Below are 20285 nucleotides of genomic sequence, written 5' to 3' on the forward strand. Positions count from 1 at the left end.
ACGGCAGGACCAAATCAGAAAGATAGGTAGGAGCAAGCCCATGTAATACTTTGTAGGTTAGCAGTAAAACCTTGAAATCAGCCCTTGCCTTGACAGGAAGCCAGTGTAGGGAGGCTAGCACTGGAGTAATATGATCAAATTTTTTGGTTCTAGTCAGGATTCTAGCAGCCGTATTTAGCACTAACTGAAGTTTATTTAGTGCGTTATCCGGGTAGCCGGAAAGTAGAGCATTGCAGTAGTCTAACCTAGAAGTGACAAAAGCATGGATTAATTTTTCTGCATCATTTTTGGACAGAAAGTTTCTGATTTTTGTTACGTAGATAGAAAAAAGCTGTCCTTGAAACAGTCTTGATATGTTCTTCAAAAGAGAGATCAGGGTCCAGAGTAACGCCGAGGTCCTTCACAGTTTTATTTGAGACGACTGTGCAACCATTACGATTGATTGTCAGATTCAACAGAAGATCTCTTTGTTTCTTGGGACCTAGACACTTCCTTATGTCTGAAACACATGCTTCTAGCGAGGGCAATTTTGGGGCTTGTACAGCTGTGTGTCATCCGCATAGCAGTGAAAGTTAACATTATGTTTTCGAATGACATCCCCAAGAGGTAAAATATATAGTGAAAACAATAGTGGTCCTAAAACGGAACCTTGAGGAACACCGAAATTTACAGTTTATTTGTCAGAGGACAAACCATTCACAGAGACAAACTGATATCTTTCCGACAGATAAGATCTAAACCAGGCCAGAACCTGTCCGTGTAGACGAATTTGGGTTTCCAATCTCTCCAAAAGAATGTGGTGATCGATGGTATCAAAAGCAGCACTAAGGTCTAGGAGCACGAGGACAGATGCAGAGCCTCGGTCTGATGCCATTAAAAGGTAATTTACCACCTTCACAAGTGCAGTCTCAGTGCTATGATGGGGTCTAAAACCAGACTGAAGCATTTCGTATACATTTGTTGTCTTCAGGAAGGCAGTGAGTTGCTGCGCAACAGCCTTTTCTAAAAATTTTGAGAGGAATGGAAGATTCGATATAGGCCGATAGTTTTTTATATTTTCTGGGTCAAGGTTTGGCTTTTTCAAGAGAGGCTTTATTACTGCCACTTTTAGTGAGTTTGGTGCACATCCGGTGGATAGAGAGCCGTTTATTATGTTCAACATAGGAGGGCCAAGCACAGGAAGCTGCTCTTTCAGTAATTTAGTTGGAATAGGGTCCAGTATGCAGCTTGAAGGTTTAGAGGCCATGATTATTTTCATCATTGTGTCAAGAGATATAGTACTAAAACACTTGAGTGTCTCTCTTGATCCTAGGTCCTGGCAGAGTTGTGCAGACTCAGGACAACTGAGCTTTGAAGGAATACGCAGATTTAAATAGGAGTCCGTAATTTGCTTTCTAATAATCATGATCTTTTCCTCATTGAAGTTCATGAATTTATTACTGCTGAAATGAAAGCCATCCTCTCTTGGGGAATGCTGCTTTTTAGTTAGCTTTGCGACAGTATCAAAAAGGAATTTCGGATTGTTCTTATTTTCCTCAATTAAGTTGGAAAAATAGGATGATCGAGCTCTAAGGGCTCTTCGATACTGCACGGTACTGTCTTTCCAAGCTAGTCGGAAGACTACCAGTTTGGTGTGGCGCCATTTCCATTGGAAGCTTGCTTCAGAGCTCGGGTATTTTCTGTATACCAGGGAGCTACTTTCTTATGATAAATTGTTTAGTTTTTAGGGGTGCAACTGCATCTAGGGTATTGCGCAAGGTTAAATTAAGTTCCTCAGTTAGGTGGTGAACTGATTTTTGTCCTCTGGCGTCCTTGGGTAGACAGAGGGAGTCTGGAAGGACATCAAGGAATCTTTGTGTTGTCTGTGAATTTATAGCACGACTTTTGATGTTCCTTTGTTGGGGTCTGAGCAGATTATTTGTTGCAATTGTAAACGTAATAAAATGGTTGTCCGATAGTCCAGGATTATGAGGTAAAACATTAAGATCGACAACATTTATTCCATTGAGACCAATCCAGGCCACCATAGACATATAAACCCCTAGACTAGAAAAACCCCTAGACAAGACAAAAACACATATATCACCCTCGTCACACCCTGACCAAACCAACATAATAAAGAAAACAAAGATAACTAAGGCCAGGGCGTGACAAAATGTCAGAATAATAGTAGAGAGAATTATTTATTTCAGCTTTTATTTATTTATTCACATTTCCAGTGGGTCAGAAGTTTACATACACTCAATTAGTATTTGGTAGCATTGCCTTTAAATTGTTTAACTTGGGTTAAACATTTCAGGTACCCTTCCACAAGCTTCCCACAAGAAGTTGTGGGAATTTTGGCCCATTCCTTCTGACTGAGCTTGTGTAACTGAGTCACGTTTATAGGCTTCCTTGCTCGAAAAAGCTTTTTCAGTTCTGCCCACACATTTTCAATGGGATTGAGGTCAGGGCTTTGTGATGGCCACTCCAATGCCTTGACTTTGTTGTCCTTAACCTCTCTAGGGTATGTGGTACGCTAGCGTCATACCTGGCCAACATCCAGTGAGATTGCAGAGCGTCAAATTCATATACATTTACATTACATTTAAGTCATTTAGCAGACACTCTTATCCAGAGCGACTTACAAATTGGTGCATTCACCTTATGACATCCAGTGGAACAGCCACTTTACAATAGTGCATCTAAATCTTTTAAGGGGGGGGGGGGAGAATATACACAAATACTCATTATAAAAATTCAGAAAACAAAACATGTTTTACATAGGTTTAAAGATTAACTTCTTATGAATCCAACCACGGTGTCAGATTTAAAAAATGCTTTGGGGCGAAAGCATACCTTACGATTATTTGAGAACATAGCCCAGCAGACAAATTACATTACAAACAGTAACCAGCTAAGTAGAAGAGTCAAGTCAGAAAAAGAGATCAAATTAATCCCTTACCTTTGATGATCTTCATATGGTTGCACTCAGAAGACATTAATTTACTCAATAAATGTTCCTTTTGTTCGATAAAGTATCTTTATATCCAAAAACCTCCGTTTTTTGTTTGCGCGTTTTCTTCAGTAATCCACAGGCTCAGTCAAAACAGGCAGACCAAAAATCCAAATTGTATCCATAAAGTTCATAGAAACATGTCAAACGATTTTTATATTCAAACCTCAGGTTGTTTTTAGCCTAAATAATCGATAATAGTTCAACCGGAACGTAACGTTGTCAATATAAAAGGTAAACAAGAAAGGCACTCTCTCGGTCGTGCGCATGAAAAAGGTCTGTGACACAGCAGGGTCCACTCATTCAGACTGCTCTTACTCTTATTTTTCAGAATACAAGCCTGAAACAATTTCTAAAGACTGTTGACATCTAGTGGCAGGCATAGGAATTGCAATTTGAGTCCTAAGTCAATGGATACTGTAATGGCATTGAATAGAAAACTACAAAACCTTTCTTTTAAACTACTTCCTGAATGGATTTGTCTCAGGTTTTCGCCTGCCAAATCAGTTCTGTTATACTAACAGACACTATTTTAACAGTTTTGGAAACTTTAGAGTGTTTTCTATCCAAATCTAGTTATATGCATATCATATATTCTGGGCCCGAGTAGCAGGTAGTTTAATTTGGGCATGCTTTTCATCCAAAATTCCAAATGCTGCCCCCTACCCTAGAGAAGAAGCCATTTTGCCACAACTTTCGAAGTATGCTTGGGGTCATTGTCCATTTGAAAGACACATTTGCAACCAAGCTTTAACTTCCTAACTGATGTCTTGAGATGTTGCTTCAATATATCCACATAATTTTCCTTTCTCATGTTGCCATCTATTTTATGAAGTGCACCAGTCCCTCCTGCAGCAAAGCACCCCCACAACATGATGCTGCCACCCCCGCGCTTCACGTTTGGGAGGGTGTTCTTTGGCTTGCAAGCCTCCTCCTTCTTCCTCCTAACATAACAATGGTCATTATGGCCAAACAGTTCTATTTTTGTTTCATCAGACCAGAGGACATTTCTCCAAAAAGTCAGTTGCAAACCGTAGTCTGGCTTTTTTTATGCCGGTTTTGGAGCAGTGGCTTCTTCCTTGCTGAGCGGCCTTTCAGGTTATGTCCATATAGGACTTGTTTACTGTGGATATAGTTACTTTTGTACCTGTTTCCTCCAGCATCTTCAGAAGGTCCTTTGCTGTTGTTCTGGGATTGATTTGCCCTTTTTGCACCAAAGTGCGTTCATCTCTAGGAGACAGAACACGTCTCCTTCCTGAGCGGTATGGCGGCTGCATGATTCCATGGTGTTTATACTTGCGTACTATTGTTTGTACAGATGAACGTGGTACCTTCCGGTGTTTGGAAATTGCTCGCAAGGATAACCCAGACTTGTGGAGGTCTACTTATTTTTTTCTGAGGTCTTGGGTGATTTATTCTGATTTTCCCATGGTGTCAAGCAAGGAGGCACTGAGTTTGAAGGTAGGCCTTGAAATACATCCACAGGTACGCCTCCAATTGACTCAAATGATGTCAATTAGCCTATCAGAAGCTTCTAAAGCTATGACACCATTTTCTGGAATTTTCCAAGCTGTTTAAAGGAACAGTCAACTTAGTGTATGTAAACTTCTGACCCACTGGAATTGTAATACAGTGAATAATAAGTTAAATAATCTGTCTGTAAACAATTGTTGGAAAAATGGCTTGTGTCATGCACAAAGTAGATGTCCTAACCGACTTGCCAAAACTATAGTTTGTAAACAAGACATTTGTGGAGTGGTTGAAAAACGAGTTTTAATTACTCCAACCTAAGTGTATGTACTCTTCCGACTTCAATTGTATACTGTATATGGAGTAAGTTATACGTTTGCCTCCTTGTGGGTTTTAATGGGCCTGTCATACAGAACCTGTCTGAGGAGGAGGTTGTTGTTGTAAGGTACTATGTATCAACATGTTGTGACTGGTGTAATTACAGTGTTACTACACAGGTATAAGAACTGAAGTTAACTTAATGTAAAGTTTTACCAGTCATCTCCTCTCCACCCCTCACCTCTTTTCTCCACCCCTCACCTCTTTTCTCCACGCCCTCCCTCCCCTCTCCACCCCTCTCCTCTCCACCCCTCACCTCAGCTCTCCACCCCTCACATCAGCTCTCCACCCCTCACTTCACCTCTCCATCCTCCATTGTTTTGTAAATATACAGCCTTCCTATCAGTAAGTCACAAGACCGGACTCACACACTGCTCAGCACCAGTGTTGTGTTTTTATTTCAAATGCCAAAGATAATGTTGTTGAACTAGATTGTAATATTCCATGAAGAAAAATTATGGGACTTGCTTTAACTCTTTAACAGTATTTTTGTAGTAGTGGGAGAAGTTTAAATTGTTTTACTTAAGTGAAGCAGTTAAACATAGTCAAAGTAACATTTAGTCAAATAATTGGTCGGAATACTTTGATAGAAGACACTAACAACAGCTGTAGGCCTCATTACCAACAATTATGAGACAGCCACTAGGGAGGTAAGGACCCTGGCGGAGTAGTGCCAGGAAAATAACCTCTCCCTCAACGTCAACAAAACCAAGCAGCTGATCGTGGACTTCGGGAGATCGTGGACTTCGGGAGACAGCAGAGGGAGCACGCCCCCATCCATATAGACCGGATCACATTTAGAGAAGGTGAAAATCTTTAAGTTCCATGGCGAAGACATCACTGAGAATCGGAAATGGACCATCCACACAGACAGTGTGGTGAAGAAGAAATTTGGCCTTGCCGCTAAAACCCTCACAAACTTTTACAGATGCACAATTGAGAGCATCCTGTTGGGCTGTATCACTGCCTGGTACGGCAACTGCACCGCCCGCAACTGCATGGCTCTCCAGAGTGTGATGCGGTCTGCCCAACTCATCACCGGGGACACACTGCCTGCCCTCCATGACACCTACAGCGCCCGATGTCACAGGAAGGCCAAAAAGATCATCAAGGACATCAACCACCCGAGCCACAGCCTGTTCACCCCAAGAAGGCGAGGTCAGTACAGGTGCATCAAAACTGGGACCGAGAAGCTGTTTTTCAGTCTCTATCTCAAGGCCATCTGACTGTTTGTTAGGAAATTATGATTAATATGACTGAACAAATCATTTTAAATGGAACTGTAAGTAAACTTATGCTCTGTTATATTATATCTGATTAACAATATGATTTCATAAGAAGAAATTGTGTGACAGGACAAGGAGGAATAAAATGTTAATGAACACCATTTCTACTGGGCAGGAACAAATGGGTTGTGGACTGTGTAAACACATAAGGTCTTTAGCCTATGGTTGACCCAACCTGAAACTTAGCTCTGGGGTTTTTAGATAAGGCAGTGAGTGCATTCCTAGGGTTTCTGTTAATTAAAACTGTCAGTTCAGTGGTGATCGATAATGTTGAGGGGTCAAAAGTTATCTGGGAGTGTGTTAGTAAGTTAGAATGAAATTTTCACCTTACTTTGTCCTGTCGAGAGGAGGGGGTTCGGTTAAGGCAGTGAAATGACGTCATGATCTGTATTTAAACTGATGCATGTGTTTGAGTGGGAGCGCGCTCCGAGAATAAATTCTATTACCTATTATTTAAAGACTGGTCTGCGTCTATTTTATGCAAACAAGACATCTTACAAATTCTCATAAAATAGATTAAGGGCTTTCAATTGATGAAAGCACATTGTCATAATTAAATTATATTAACAATGTTAAATAGCCATCGCTAGCCGGCTTCCACCTGGTTACACAACCATGCGCCTTAGAGGCTGCTGCCCTATAAACATAGACATGGAACCACTGGTCACTTTAATAATGGAACACTAGTCCCTTTAATCATGTTTACATACTGTTTTACTCATTTCATATGTATATACTGTATTCTACTGTATTTTCGTCAATGTCACTCCGACATTGCTCATCCTAATATTTACATATTTCTTAATTCCATTATTTTACTTTTAGATATGTGTGTATTGTTGTGAATTGTTAGATACTGCTGCACTGTTGGAACTAGGAACACAAGCATTTCTCTACACCTGCGATAGCATCTGCTAAGTATGTGTATGTGACCAATAAAATGTGATTTGATTTGTGGGGCAGTTAGATCACACATTTCATCATAAATAAGTCCACTCACACTACTATACTTGTATACACTCTCCTACTAGAATACCTCAGTATACGAACTATCCTACTACAATACCTCAGTATACGAACTCTCCTACTAAAATACCTCAGTATACGAACTCTCCTACTAAAATACCTCAGTATATGAACTCTCCTACTAAAATACCTCAGTATATAGTATGACAACTGTAATACAGAAGTTCAGTAGACAATGAGGCATTGTTGAATTTTTAAATAAATGAAAAACTATCCCAGAACGGTTGTGTACGTTTTAAAGGTTGAACAGCTGAAACAGTGTAAGAGGAGATAGTGTGCTAAAGAATAAGAATAAGAATAAGCCAGAAAGAAGTATGACAAAGATTTAAAGTGGAATGTCTGCTGTCGCAAGTCCATTCATGAAATGAAGAGCAACAGTGTATCAGCTGTGGTGGTATAGCTGTTGCTTGAGTTATGCTTCTTTTGGATAGAGAAAGATGCAAATGAAATGAGATAACATGACCTTGACCCACATCTGTGAAATCTGGTGTTACACAACCCACTGTTTTTGCGGAGATAATCGTTTAATGAGACTTGCTGTGGCCCCAGGGACAGTTGCTCACATTATTTGGGACTTTCATCTCACTTAGTTGCCATCTCGCACCATACTCTAAAACACAACGCTTGTATTCGCAGTGTGCACTGCACAATTAAAACATATACTTATTCAATGCTGTTGTTTAGTGTGCAACAACGTTTCACACAAACAGAACATTTGATTAACTGAGTAACTTCATTTGTGATGACAGTGTTTAATCAATTGTCTCCTATAGATCTAATTTTGGTAAAGTCATTGTAAATGTACATTTTTGTTACTGGATAACATTGTGTACAGGATGTTCTTTCTTGCTCTAGCAGAAAAGAGCAGAGTTTATCTGGCAGGCTGTTTACTAGAAGTGAACAGGTTCTCTGTAAAGGGGTAAGAGGGGTTATCATGTGTTCCTGTGGTGTAGACCCACTGAGATCTGATGATCTTTGTTGTTTAACGTTGTGGTTCTGCTCTGCTCCCAGTGTGAAGAAATAGCTGTGTTTCTGATGGCACATCATCACAGTCCATGTTGAGGTTCAAATTTAGACGATTCTCTCCCTCACTAACACCCTGCTGCTGTGAATGGAGCTCTGAGTCTCCCCCCTACCTCTCTTTCTGGTCTCTCTCTAATGTATCTCTCAACTTGGTCTCTGTCTCTCTTTCTGCTCTCTCTGTAGCTCTCTCTCTGTAGCTCTCTCTCTTCCTCCTCCCCCACCCCTCTCCTCTCCCTCCCTCTCTCTCTCTCTCTGTGTAGCTCTCTCTTCCTCCTCCCCCCTCCCCCTCTCCCTCTCTCTCTCTCCCTCTCTCTCTGTAGCTCTCTCTTCCTCCCCCCCCCCCCCTCTCTCTCTCTCTCTCTCTCTCTCTCTCTCTCTCTCTCTCTCTCTCTCTCTCTCTCTCTCTCTCTCTCACTGTATCTTTCTTTCTGCTCTCTCTGCAGCTCTCTCTCTGTAGCTCTCTCCCTGTAGCTCTCTCTTTCTTCTCCCCCCCTTCTCTCTCTCTCTCTCTCTCTCTAGCTCTCTCTTCCTTCTCCCCTCCCAACTCCCTCTCTCTCTCTCTCTCGCTGTATCTTTCTTTCTGCTCTCTCTGCAGCTCTCTCTCTATAGCTCTCTCTCTGTAGCTCTCTCTTTCTTCTCCTCCCTCCCTGTCTCTCTCTCTCTGTAGCTCTCTCTTCCTCCCCTCCCCTCCCCTCTCTCTCTCTCTCTCTCTCTCTCTCTCTCTCTCTGTAGCTCTCTCTGTAGCTCTCTCTGTAGCTCTCTCTTCCTCCTCCCTCCTCCCCTCTCTCTCTCTCTCTCTCTCCCTGCTCTCTTTCTTTCTCATATTGGTTTTAGAATCAGGTGGTATTTATTCTTGGTCTTGGCTTAGCCCTCATACCGCCACGTCAGTGTTTCGGTATCACATTAGTGTTATGTCTATGACCTGAAACAATATGTAACAGAGTTTCATGTCAGATACAGTGCTGTTATACAACTGTAGTAGTGGGGTGTCAAATAAACCAAACCAGACAGCAGAGACACCATACCGAATGCTTCAATGCACGTCTGATCGCCAAAGCTATCTCAGGCTTTATGATGCATTTGACAGACTGCAAACATTAAACCTACTACATTGCTTATCATGGTGAATACTGAGTGAAGTCATGGCTACAGCTCCACCGGAAGCAGCTCCTCTTCCTCTCCCCCTCTTCAGTGCAGTGAGTCCTGAGCCCCAGAAATAGAATGGCTGCATGTCGAATGACTCATGTGTTTCAGCCCGAGCTGCTCGGTGACATAAACAGAAGAAGTTAAGGACGTGTTAGGCTTCTGATCTGATCTGCTGCATAGCCTGCATACAGAACATAATGGGGGAAACCTAGCCGACTGAGAGAGAGGATGTGCTCTGTACTGTACCGTAAGCCTTCTACCCCCAGCCCTCGGCCCCTGCTCTCTTCCAGCCCCATCCCTGTGATTTTAGATCCAGCCCTATACCCCAAGCCCCAGTCCTATACCCCATAGAATATCCGAGTCACGACCCGCTCCTGTCTCCCCCAGCTCCACCCCTCGTCCAAGTTCACAGATCCTGCCTCCTGCCTTCAGCCCCCATCTCCCTCCCAATCCCCCAGCTCCATCCCCTCCTCCTCTCCCCAGTTCCTCATGGAGGTCAAGGTGCTGTGTGTCTGCTGTGAGAGGAGAGTCAGCAGCAGAAGGCAAGGTGAACTGGAATCAACGCATGTCATTGTGCTGCGTGGTGGAGGGCTACAGAGAGAGAGAGAGAGAGAGAGAGAGGGAACAAGAGAGAGTAGGAGAGTGAGAGAGGGGGAGAGACAGCTAGAGCAGCGAGAGCTTGTGAGGAGAGGGAGAGAGAAAGAGGCTCCACTCCGCTCACATCGCAGGCTGACTGGCTCGCACACTCACTGTTGACGAATGAGCGGTCTACCCGTGTGGCTGGGAAACGGCGGCTTGTGACAAGGCAAGCTGGGGAGAGAGAGGAACATGAACGTAATGCGTACCTTGCCTCGCTTGCTTTCAGATACCGGCCAGAAGAAGAGTCAAGAGAAGAAGGATGGCAGCAGACGCATGTCGTTCCAGAGACCCAAAGGAACCATTGAGTATGCTGTAAGTAAACAGAGAGACTCTGTCTGGGTGTTTTAATGCTTTTTACTGCTCCTGCTGCTGCTGTGCTGCTCTGTGTGTCTACTGGCTGTTGCCCTAGTCTGAGTAATAGCTGCTGTTGTGGTGCTGTGTTATTATGTTGTGTTATGAAAAGGAACCTGGCCATGCTGGCTCACATCGTTAGGTGTGTGTGTGTGTGTGTGTGTGTGTGTGTGTGTGTGTGTGTGTGTGTGTGTGTGTGTGTGTGTGTGTGTGTGTGTGTGTGTGTGTGTGTGTGTGTGTGTGTGTGTGTGTGTGTGTGTGTGTGTGGAGGGAGAGAATGAAGCGTTTAGTATTTTACAGTTGCACATGTGCATCGTTCAATGCCTGTTTACGTAAAGGGGGACTGTGTATGACCAGCCAGAGCTATTGCCTCTCTACCGTATGATGGGAATCTATTCTAATAGATTAGACATGTATATCAATCCTGCTCCATTCTGCATTTGGATGTAAAGGAAGAGAGAGGATTGTAGCTGTGTACGTATGTACGTTTTTGGCCAGAGGAGAACCGAGAGAGCGAGACACAGTCAGAATGTGTAGTCTATATGTAATTCAGTTCATTCTGCGTGGTGCTTAGCAGCGAGCATTCCACCACTGTTTACGAATGACCTTCCACCTGGTGTTGTCATTGCTATTCATTTGCCATCTCTGCTGTGTGTGAGAGTGAGACAGAGACAGACAGACCCATATCCGGATGATCTGAAAATGGAGTCTGTCTCTGCTGCTGCTCTGGCTGGTAGTGTTCTTGAAATGACCCTCAAATCCAGGTTCAGTCAGACAGGTTTCTCTCTTTCTTCTCTTCTCTCCCTGGTAACACTGCATGTGTGGCAGAATGCTGTGGAGCTCGATCAGCCTGGCCACAGAGAGGAGAGGAGAGGAGAGGAAAGGAGAGGAAAGGAGAGGACAGCGGGAGGGAGGGAGGGAGGGAGGGAGGGAGGGAGGGAGGGAGGGAGGGAGGGAGGGAGGGAGGGAGGGAGGGAGGGAGGGAGGGAGGGAGGGAAAACTGGTGGTCATCTATCATTTAGCCAGCACATTGATTTCCACCTTGTTTGATGACATGGTTCAGCATCCAGGGACATTTTTCTCAACCAAATATTTTCTCTCTTTTAAGCTCTGCTGCTTTGATTCAGCAGTAATTGCGTGCGTGCTCCCAATGCTTTCTGTTATCGCTGGTGTTGCTGTTGCATTTGGCACATTTTATACAGGTGACATTCAGATCAGCCCCTACCCCCACCTCTCATCCACTCTCACCACCTCCCCTCAGAACAGACCTAATTGTCTCTCTGTGCCACAGGTGATTTGACAAGCCAGTTGTTTTATGCTGGGGCATGAAAAGTGTACAATGGCAGGACAGGGCTAGATATTTGTAAAAGCAAAGACAGTTTGTCATGGACTGATGTTAGAGAGAGGGAGGGGGGGGGGTGTTACAGTGGATAAACATTGGATTCAGGGAAAATATGCTCGTTAAATCTCACTCACACAGCAGCACGCATCCCCCTTGTCTCTCTCGCTTTCTCCTTCTCTCTCTCTCTGTTTCTCCCTCTTTCCTCGTTCTCTCTCTCTCTATATACACTCTCTCCTCTCTCTCTCTGTTTCTCCCTCTATCCTCGTTCTCTCTCTCTCTCTATACGCTCTCTCTTTCTCTCTGGAGGGATCCCAGATAATATTGTGACGGATGGAGGGACCCATGCCAGCGGTTGTGTGAAGTTTCCAGTCATGACATGCTGCAACGCCGCCCTTAGAGAGTGTTTAAGGTTGTGTGGCATGGCTGCCTCCATCCCTCACACACACACACACACACACACACACACACACACACACACACACACACACACACACACACACACACACACACACACACACACACACACACACACACACACACACACACACACACACGCACACAGAGACGCACACACACACAGCACCCGTCCTACGAGATAGCCCTAGATGCATGGAAACTTTCCCAGTGATTGAGAAGCAGCTTTATCTTAAACTGATCTTCCACGCTGTGCTGTGCTGCACTGGGCCTGGGGACGGACGGCTACTGTTTCCATCCGTTCTCACCAGATAGATATGCTTATAATCCGCTGCCTGGTGCCTACAGCAAAGAAAAGAGAGGCTTTGTCCCTTTATCAAATATTGTGATCTCTCTTGTTTTAGACATAAAAATAAACCTCAATATTTGCCTTCTCATTCTGATGGGCACACTTATTGGCTGACCTTCAGCCAATTAAAAATGGTGTTTGTTTGAACTCCAGGAAGTAGAGGGGAATGGAATGGACTACATTGTTGTTCCATGTAATTTCAGCAAGCCATGACACCCACCATCCCAGATTGTTCTGAAATCATTTATGTATTAAGAAAAAGTTAAGATTAGCATTCCTGCAACGTTATTTTGTTGAAATATACTTTGATTTATGAGAAATTAAGCTAATTGAATTGCACCCTAATTGGCCTTTTAAAATTATAGGATTCATATAATATTCAATAAATATAGTACATAACATCCAATTTGGACCCCAAAATCTAACAATGAGTAAGACAGGGATAAAATTATATTTCAACAAAATATTGTTGCAGGAATGCTAGTCTTATCCGTTTCTAAGAACAGAAACAATTTCAGAACATTCTAAGATGATAGGTGTCGAAATCCTCTTTTTTGTGCTTTTTGAGGTGGAACAACCCTACATCAACGGTGGGAGACATTTTAATGTGTCTGCAGTTAATGACTAATGACATGCTCTAGTTGTGTGGTACTTCACCACAGTGTGAGGTAAGGACTCCTAATGACTGTAGTATGCACTGTGATGCGCTGCAGAAGGTTGTGTGTGTGTGTGTGTGTGTGTGTGTGTGTGTGTGTGTGTGTGTGTGTGTGTGTGTGTGTGTGTGTGTGTGTGTGTGTGTGTGTGTGTGTGTGTGTGTGGTGAATTGATTACTAGAAATAGATGAGTCAGTCAGTGGGGGACTCGATCCTCACAATCACTCCTATTGATAGCATTATTCACACTGGTGTGGTGGTGGTGGGGGGGGGGACCAGAATGGGCTCACTGTTTCAGGCTTTTCACATCTGTATGTATGTGAGAGAGGGAGTGGAGAGGTCAGTCATCAGCACTGTCACCACCCATTCTGTCACAATAACAACTCTGAGGAGCAGCAGTCAAATGTCAACGCATGTACTGCGGCTCCACTATCTTACTATAGCACCATACTTGTTGGAGATGTAGTAGTCATGGCAATGCACTGTTCTGTTAGCTTCTTCAATACCAAGGTATGTGTCCCATATGGTTCCTATAAGGGATGTAATGAATCACCATATGCATCGGCCCCTAGTTCAGATGTTTAAGTAGCAATGGTTATCCAAATGTTTAAGTAGCAACGGTTATCCAAATGTTTAAGTAGCAATGGTTATCCAAATGTTTAAGTAGCAATGGTTATCCAAATGTTTAAGTAGCAATGGTTATCCAAATGTTTAAGTAGCAACGGTTATCCAAATGTTTAAGTAGCAATGGTTATCCAAATGTTTAAGTAGCAATGGTTATCCAAATGTTTAAGTAGCAATGGTTATCCAAATGTTTAAGTAGCAATGGTTATCCAAATGTTTAAGTAGCAATGGTTATCCAAATGTTTAAGTAGCAATGGTTATCCAAATGTTTAAGTAGCAATGGTTATCCAAATGTTTAAGTAGCAATGGTTATCCAAATGTTTAAGTAGCAATGGTTATCCAAATGTTTAAGTAGCAATGGTTATCCAAATGTTTTAACGTTTTTTAAAACAATTATAATAGATGCAACAGTTGGGCAATGGATTAAGATAGGCCCAACTTTTTACATTGTTATAATCCATCAGATATTGACTGAGTTATAGCACATACAACACTTTACTGCCACGGACAAATGGGAATTCAGGTAATTTATAGTGTTTTTTTAATAAAGAAAATGATAGGTGCCTGATTTGCAGAAATACACTGTGTATTTGCATATATCTTTAAATTAACATAAAGGGGGGGCTGTAACCACCAAACACTTGCTCTGTCTACCTTACCTGCACTCACCTGCGCTGTCTAGACTGCCTCATGAATTACTGTTGTTGTCATGTTCTCTTGCATAATTCAACAAGTGTGTCAATAGCAGGATACCCTCAGATTAAAAATCAACACACTTGGCTTGAATTGGAGTCACGGTCTCCACTGCTGTTCTGTGTCCTCTGCCTCTGACTGGGAGAATGTCTGTCCTAGCTGTCAGTTGTAATGGCTGTAAAATTAGGCATCTGAATGATGAACAACGGCACAGCAGTGGCACACACAATGCATGCCATTAGGGTGGTAAAGACAAAGTCGCTATGGCAACTGTCATCCCATATGCACATATCCAGGCTTCATCAGACAGGCTGCATTGAAAGCCTCTGGAGCGATAGTCCTTCTGATATTCCATTCTGGATGATTAAACCATTTGCAGAACATATAATCTATATTCATTCCTGTTTGATTGCTTCACACTGACTCCTTTTCTTGTTTTGTGACTCACATTTCACCTTGTTTTGGATTCCATCAGTTTTGACATCAGTTTATTGGGAATTGAATTGGCTTGATTAATCCCTTGATTAGAAAATGTTGTCTCTATATATATGTATATGTTTATGCATTTACTGTATGTGGGCCAGGTTATAGCTGACCTAGAAAGCATCAACGTGATGGTAGGCTACACACTGCTGTTCCAAGGGTCTGTCTGGATCCAGGCTGATGTTCCACCACAGGGTAGAGTTTTGGTCATGTGTGTCTTTCTATGGCACCATTAGTCAGCTCTGTCTGTCTCTCCTTCTTGAGTCAGTTTGTCCTCTCAGTCAGACAAGGTGACCACTATCAGTCACCAGGATGTCTGGAACATACTGTATGTATGTGCGTGTGTGTGTGTGTGTGTGTCCTCCTAATATTAGATTGTCTAACTGTTAGACTCTAACAGTTAGGCAATACACATTTAATAATTATAATTGTTAATTAATGATTCCCATCAACAGGCAGTAAATTACCGTCCAATAAGGAAACAGTGCTGAAACAGGCTGTATTGGTGCTGAAACAGGCTGTATTGGTGCTGAAACAGGCTGTATTGGTGCTGAAACAGGCTGTATTGGTGCTGAAACAGGCTGTATTGGTGCTGAAACAGGCTGTATTGGTGCTGAAACAGGCTGTATTGGTGCTGAAATGAGGAGGTAAAGCTAAAAAGAAATAGTCCATGGATGAGATGTTAGCAAATGGTACTCAGGAAGAATCAATGCAGTGTGCTGCTACTGCTGAACTAGTCTGGATGAATGGCTGTGCTGCCTGCATTAGTGTTGGAGCTACAGACTGTAACAGTATGCGGTGGATATTGACTGTCTGCTTATGTTCCCAACCAGCTAAAATAGGAGTTGGCTTTCTGTCCGAAGAGACAGACTTTTATTCAATCTCCTGCGAAAAAATATAATTAACACCTAATTTAACACTGCCACTCTTAAGTATTCTTAAGTACTGCACACCAAGTTATAAATACTGTAGACCTTTATTGTTGGGCTTGTACTTTTAAGATGTTGTTATTGCCCATGTTACAGGCTGTAAATGTGGTGGTTATCATTGGTGTCTCCTAGTCCAACTGTTTGGCTTCTGATATCAACAGCAGTGCCTTTCTCTGCCTTCCTTTTCAAGACACTTTATTCATCAACATGATATGTTGTAAAAGCCCATCTGTTACAAATCGGATAAGACTACAAAATTTGGCAGTTCTAAAAGATAGGTCATTGGTATATTAACCTATTCCCTATAACTCAGCAAAAAAAGAAATGTCCCTTTTTCAGGACCCTGTCTTTCAAAGATAATTTGAAAAATCCAAACAACTTCACAGATTGTAAAGGGTTTAAACCCTGTTTCCCATGCTTGTTCAATGACCCATAAACAATTAATGAACATGCACCTGTGGAACGGTCGTTAAGACACTAACAGCTTACAGGCGGTAGGCAATTAAGGTCACAGTTATGAACACTTAGGACACTAAAAAGGCCTTTCTACTGACTTTGAAAAACACCAAAAGAAAGATGCCCAGGGTCCCTTATCATCTGTGTGAACGTGCCTTAGGCATTCTGCAAGGAGGCATGAGGACTGCAGATGTGGCCAGGGCAATACATTGCAATGTCCGTACTGTGAGATGCCTAAGACAGCGCCACAAGGGGGCAGAACGGACAGATCGTCCTCGCCGTGGCAGACCATGTGTAACAACACCTGTACAGGATCAGTACATCCGAACATCACACCTGCAGGACAGGTACAGGATGGCAACAACAACTGCCCGGGTTACACCAGGAACGCACAATCCCTCCATCAGTGCTCAGACTTTCCGCAATAGGCTGAGAGAGGCTGGACTGAGAGCTTGTAAGCCTGTTGTATGGCAGGTCCTCACCAGACATCACCGGCAACAAAGTCGCCTATGGGCACAAACCCACCATCGCTGGACCAGACAGGACTGGAAAAAAGTGCTCTTCACTGACGAGTCGTGGTTCTGTCTCACCAGGGGTGATGGTCGGATTTGCGTTTATTGTCAAACTAATGAGTGTTACACAAAGGCCTGTACTCTGGGGCGGGATCGATTTGGAGGTGGAGGGTCCGTCATGGTCTGGGGCGGTGTGTCACAGCATCATCGGACTGAGCTTGTTGTCATTACAGGCAATCTCAACGCTGTGCGTTTGGGAACTGTTGGATTGGAGGGTGAGGGCTAGGGTCATTCCACCCAGCAATGTCGGGGAACTTGCAGGTGCCTTTGTGGAAGAGTGGGGTAACATCTCACAGCAAGAACTGGCAAATCTGGTGCAGTCCACGAGGAGGAGATGCACTGCAGTACTTAATGCAGGTGGTGGCCACACCAGATACTGACTGTTACTTTTGATCTTGACCCCCCCATCCCTTTGTTCAGGGACACATTATTCCATTTATGTTAGTCACATGTCTGTGGAACTTGTTCAATTTATGTCTCAGTTGTTGAATCTTGTTATGTTCATACAAATATTTACACATGTTAAGTTTGCTGAAAATAAACACAGTTTACAGTGAGAGGACATTTCATTTTTTTGCTGAGTTTAGTTCACTACTTTTGACCGAGCCATGTGCTGGCCCTGGTCAAACATAGTGCACTACATTATATAGGAAATTGGGTGTTTTTTCAGATGCAGCCAGTGTTAATTGGTTATATTGAAAAGTTCCTTACATAAATTTGTCATTTCCAGCGTTTATACAGGCATGGTTTGATATTGATTCTGTTTTAGTTATTTAGCTTGGTGTCCGGTTCAGTTAACATCCAAAATAGCGAGTGAGTGAAGTCCTCATCTCACAAAGTATTTCACACTTTCCCCATGTAGCTCGCACTGGAACAATAAGAATTGTTTTGTTGTCTTCTAAAGATGGTATTGGGATTTTAAGTTGTGAAAGAAACAGGGTGTATAGTATAATTAAAGGTGCAATATGAATAGATCACGCCGCCCTTTCCTGGTAGCAAAAATTCTAATAGTTTGCCTAATTTCATTTTATTTGACAAGACAAGCAGTGTAGAGAATCATTGTACCATCTTAACCGCTGTGAAATATATTTTCAATAACCCAAAATATTGTATTTTCAGCTGTTTGAAGCTGGTGTACACAAGCAAAAGTAAAGGATACTTAAACAGGCAGCATAGAAATAGCGCACATAGAACAGATGTACAGCTTCTTAGACTTGCTTTCAATGACATATATATCATTCATATTTCTATGTGAAATTTAGTCGGGTCATATTGAAGTTTTTAGTCATTCCTCCCTAACACCACACACAGATAGAGGTCCATGGTTGCTAACATGCTGACTACATCAGCCATGCGTGCGCCATCATGTTGATTTTATCTATCCCCACCAGATGGGTTCATGACACGTAGGTTAAAATACCAAAATCAACTGTGAATCAATTATATTAATTTTGTGTCAGTTCTAAACACACATGAAACATTCATGGACAATTTAGTTAGCTAACTGTTGCTAGCTAGTTTGTCCTGGGACATGAACATTGTGGGCTCTATTTTCTGCTGGTGTTTAGCCAGTGCAGTTGTCAAACACACGCTCTTTTGCAGTTTCGACCCGTTAAAGCTGGCACTCTTCTGTTTTCTAAAACTTTTGCACCAGGATTGGTCATTTAGCTGTCTTATATGAGCTCACTTGCACTGAGATGGAAGGGGTGGCAATGTCTGAGGTGTGTCCTTAAAAACGTGCCCCAAAGGGCCAATTTCAGGTAACGCTGGTGGGGATATTTAAAATCAACCAAAAGCTGGACTTAGCGGTAACACGATTGGTTATGGCATGGATTTTGAGAGCGGAGGCGCAGCCTATCCAGCCATGACGCACAGTGCCCATATGCACATGGAATGCAAGATATCAAATGTTATTTGTCACATGCGCCAAATAGACCTTACTGTGATGCTAAAATAGAGTTAAGAAAATATTTACTAAATAAACTAAAGTTAAAAAATAAAAACTGAAGTCAATGACCATGGGTACAGGTTAGTCGAGGTAGGGGTAAAGTGACTGTTCATAGATAATAAACAGTGAGTAGCAGCGTTGTAAAAACAAAGGGGGGGTCAATGCAAATTTTCCAGGTGGCTGTTTGATTAGTTGTTCAGCAGTCTTATGGCTTGGGGGTAGAAGGAGCCTTTTGGACCCAGACTTGGCGCTCAGGTACCGCTTGCCATGCAGTAGCAGAGAGAACAATCTATGACTTCAACATTTTTGGGGTTTTGGGCCTTCATCTGACACCGCCTAGTATATAGGTCCTGAATGGCAGGAAGTTTGGCCCCACTGATGTACTGTGCTGTACGCACTACCCTCTGTAGCGCCTTACGGTCGGAGGCCGAGCAGTTGCCGTTCCACGTGGTGATGCAACCGATCAGGATGCTCTTGATGGTGCAGCTGTTGAACTTTTTGAAGATCTGGGGACCCATGACAAATCTTTTCAGACTCCTGAGGGGGAAAATCCGTTGTCATGCCCTCTTCTCTTGTTGGTGATGTGGACACCAAGGACCTTGAAACTCTCGACCTGCTCCACTACAGCCCCATCGATGTGAATGGGGGACGTGTCCGACCCTCTTTTTCCTGTAGTCCACGATCATCTCCTTTTGTCTTGCTCACGTTGAGGGGAGAGGTTGTTGTCCTGGCACCACACTGCCAGGTCCGAGACCTCCTCCCTATAGGCTGTCTCATCGTTGTCAGTGATCAGGCCTACAACTGTTGTGTTGGCAGCAAACTTAATGATGGTGTTAGAGTTGTGCTTGGCCATGCATTCGTGGGTGATCAGGGAGTATTGTTAGATTACTTGTTAGATATAACTGCATGGTCTGAACTATAAGCACAAGCATTTCGCTACACTCGCATTATCATCTGCTAACCATGTGTATGTGACCAATAACATTTTATTTGATTTGAGTACAGGAGGGGACTAAGCACGCACCCCTGAGGCGCCCCTGTGTTGAGGATCAGTGAGAGAATATTCTATGTCTCCAGCCGAATTAGAGTTGCTGACACTGCAAAGACCTTCAATAACTGGTATCCAATAAAGATGGGACTTGCAGAGCGTAGAGTCTCTCAAATAGAACCAAGGACTATTTTAGTGCTTGGCTAGGAAGATGGTAGTTCACATGTATGTGTACATTTATTTTGCAACGCTCGCGCATGCAACATGGCCGTTGTGGTTTGGCTGAACTTCTGTTTTTATATTTGAGCTTCTGTATTCCTCTGTATTTCTGTATTATTCTGTTTCTTCTGTGTTTTTAGCATTTGAAAATGATTCGGTTGGTGTCATATGTGACTGTCACTGACACAATATTCCTGCTTTATTCATTTTCCAATGTGTCTGTTGACTTGTGTGTCTGGCGCTCACGTTAATACCTGCTTGCATTGCTTATGACTGTGTGTGAGGGTGCGTGTGTACATGG

General features: G+C 43.0%; 1 protein-coding gene across 8 annotated transcripts in view; it reads left to right on the forward strand.

Moving 5' to 3' along the window:
* The window catches only part of LOC118364567 (oxidation resistance protein 1-like), a 212208-nt gene that overhangs the window by 155903 nt on the left and 36020 nt on the right, over nt 1-20285 (forward strand). For 7 of the 8 annotated variants that reach the window (XM_035746214.2, XM_035746213.2, XM_035746216.2 and 4 more), the window contains one exon: nt 10190-10275. In XM_035746214.2, coding sequence (XP_035602107.2) covers nt 10190-10275 — 86 coding nt within the window. Of the gene's footprint in view, nt 1-5341; nt 6002-10189; nt 10276-20285 lie in introns of those variants that run through there. The other variant, XM_052489777.1, reaches the window with a different exon arrangement.

The sequence above is a fragment of the Oncorhynchus keta genome, chromosome 31, assembly GCF_023373465.1.
Source record: "Oncorhynchus keta strain PuntledgeMale-10-30-2019 chromosome 31, Oket_V2, whole genome shotgun sequence".
Classification (NCBI taxonomy): domain Eukaryota; kingdom Metazoa; phylum Chordata; class Actinopteri; order Salmoniformes; family Salmonidae; genus Oncorhynchus; species Oncorhynchus keta.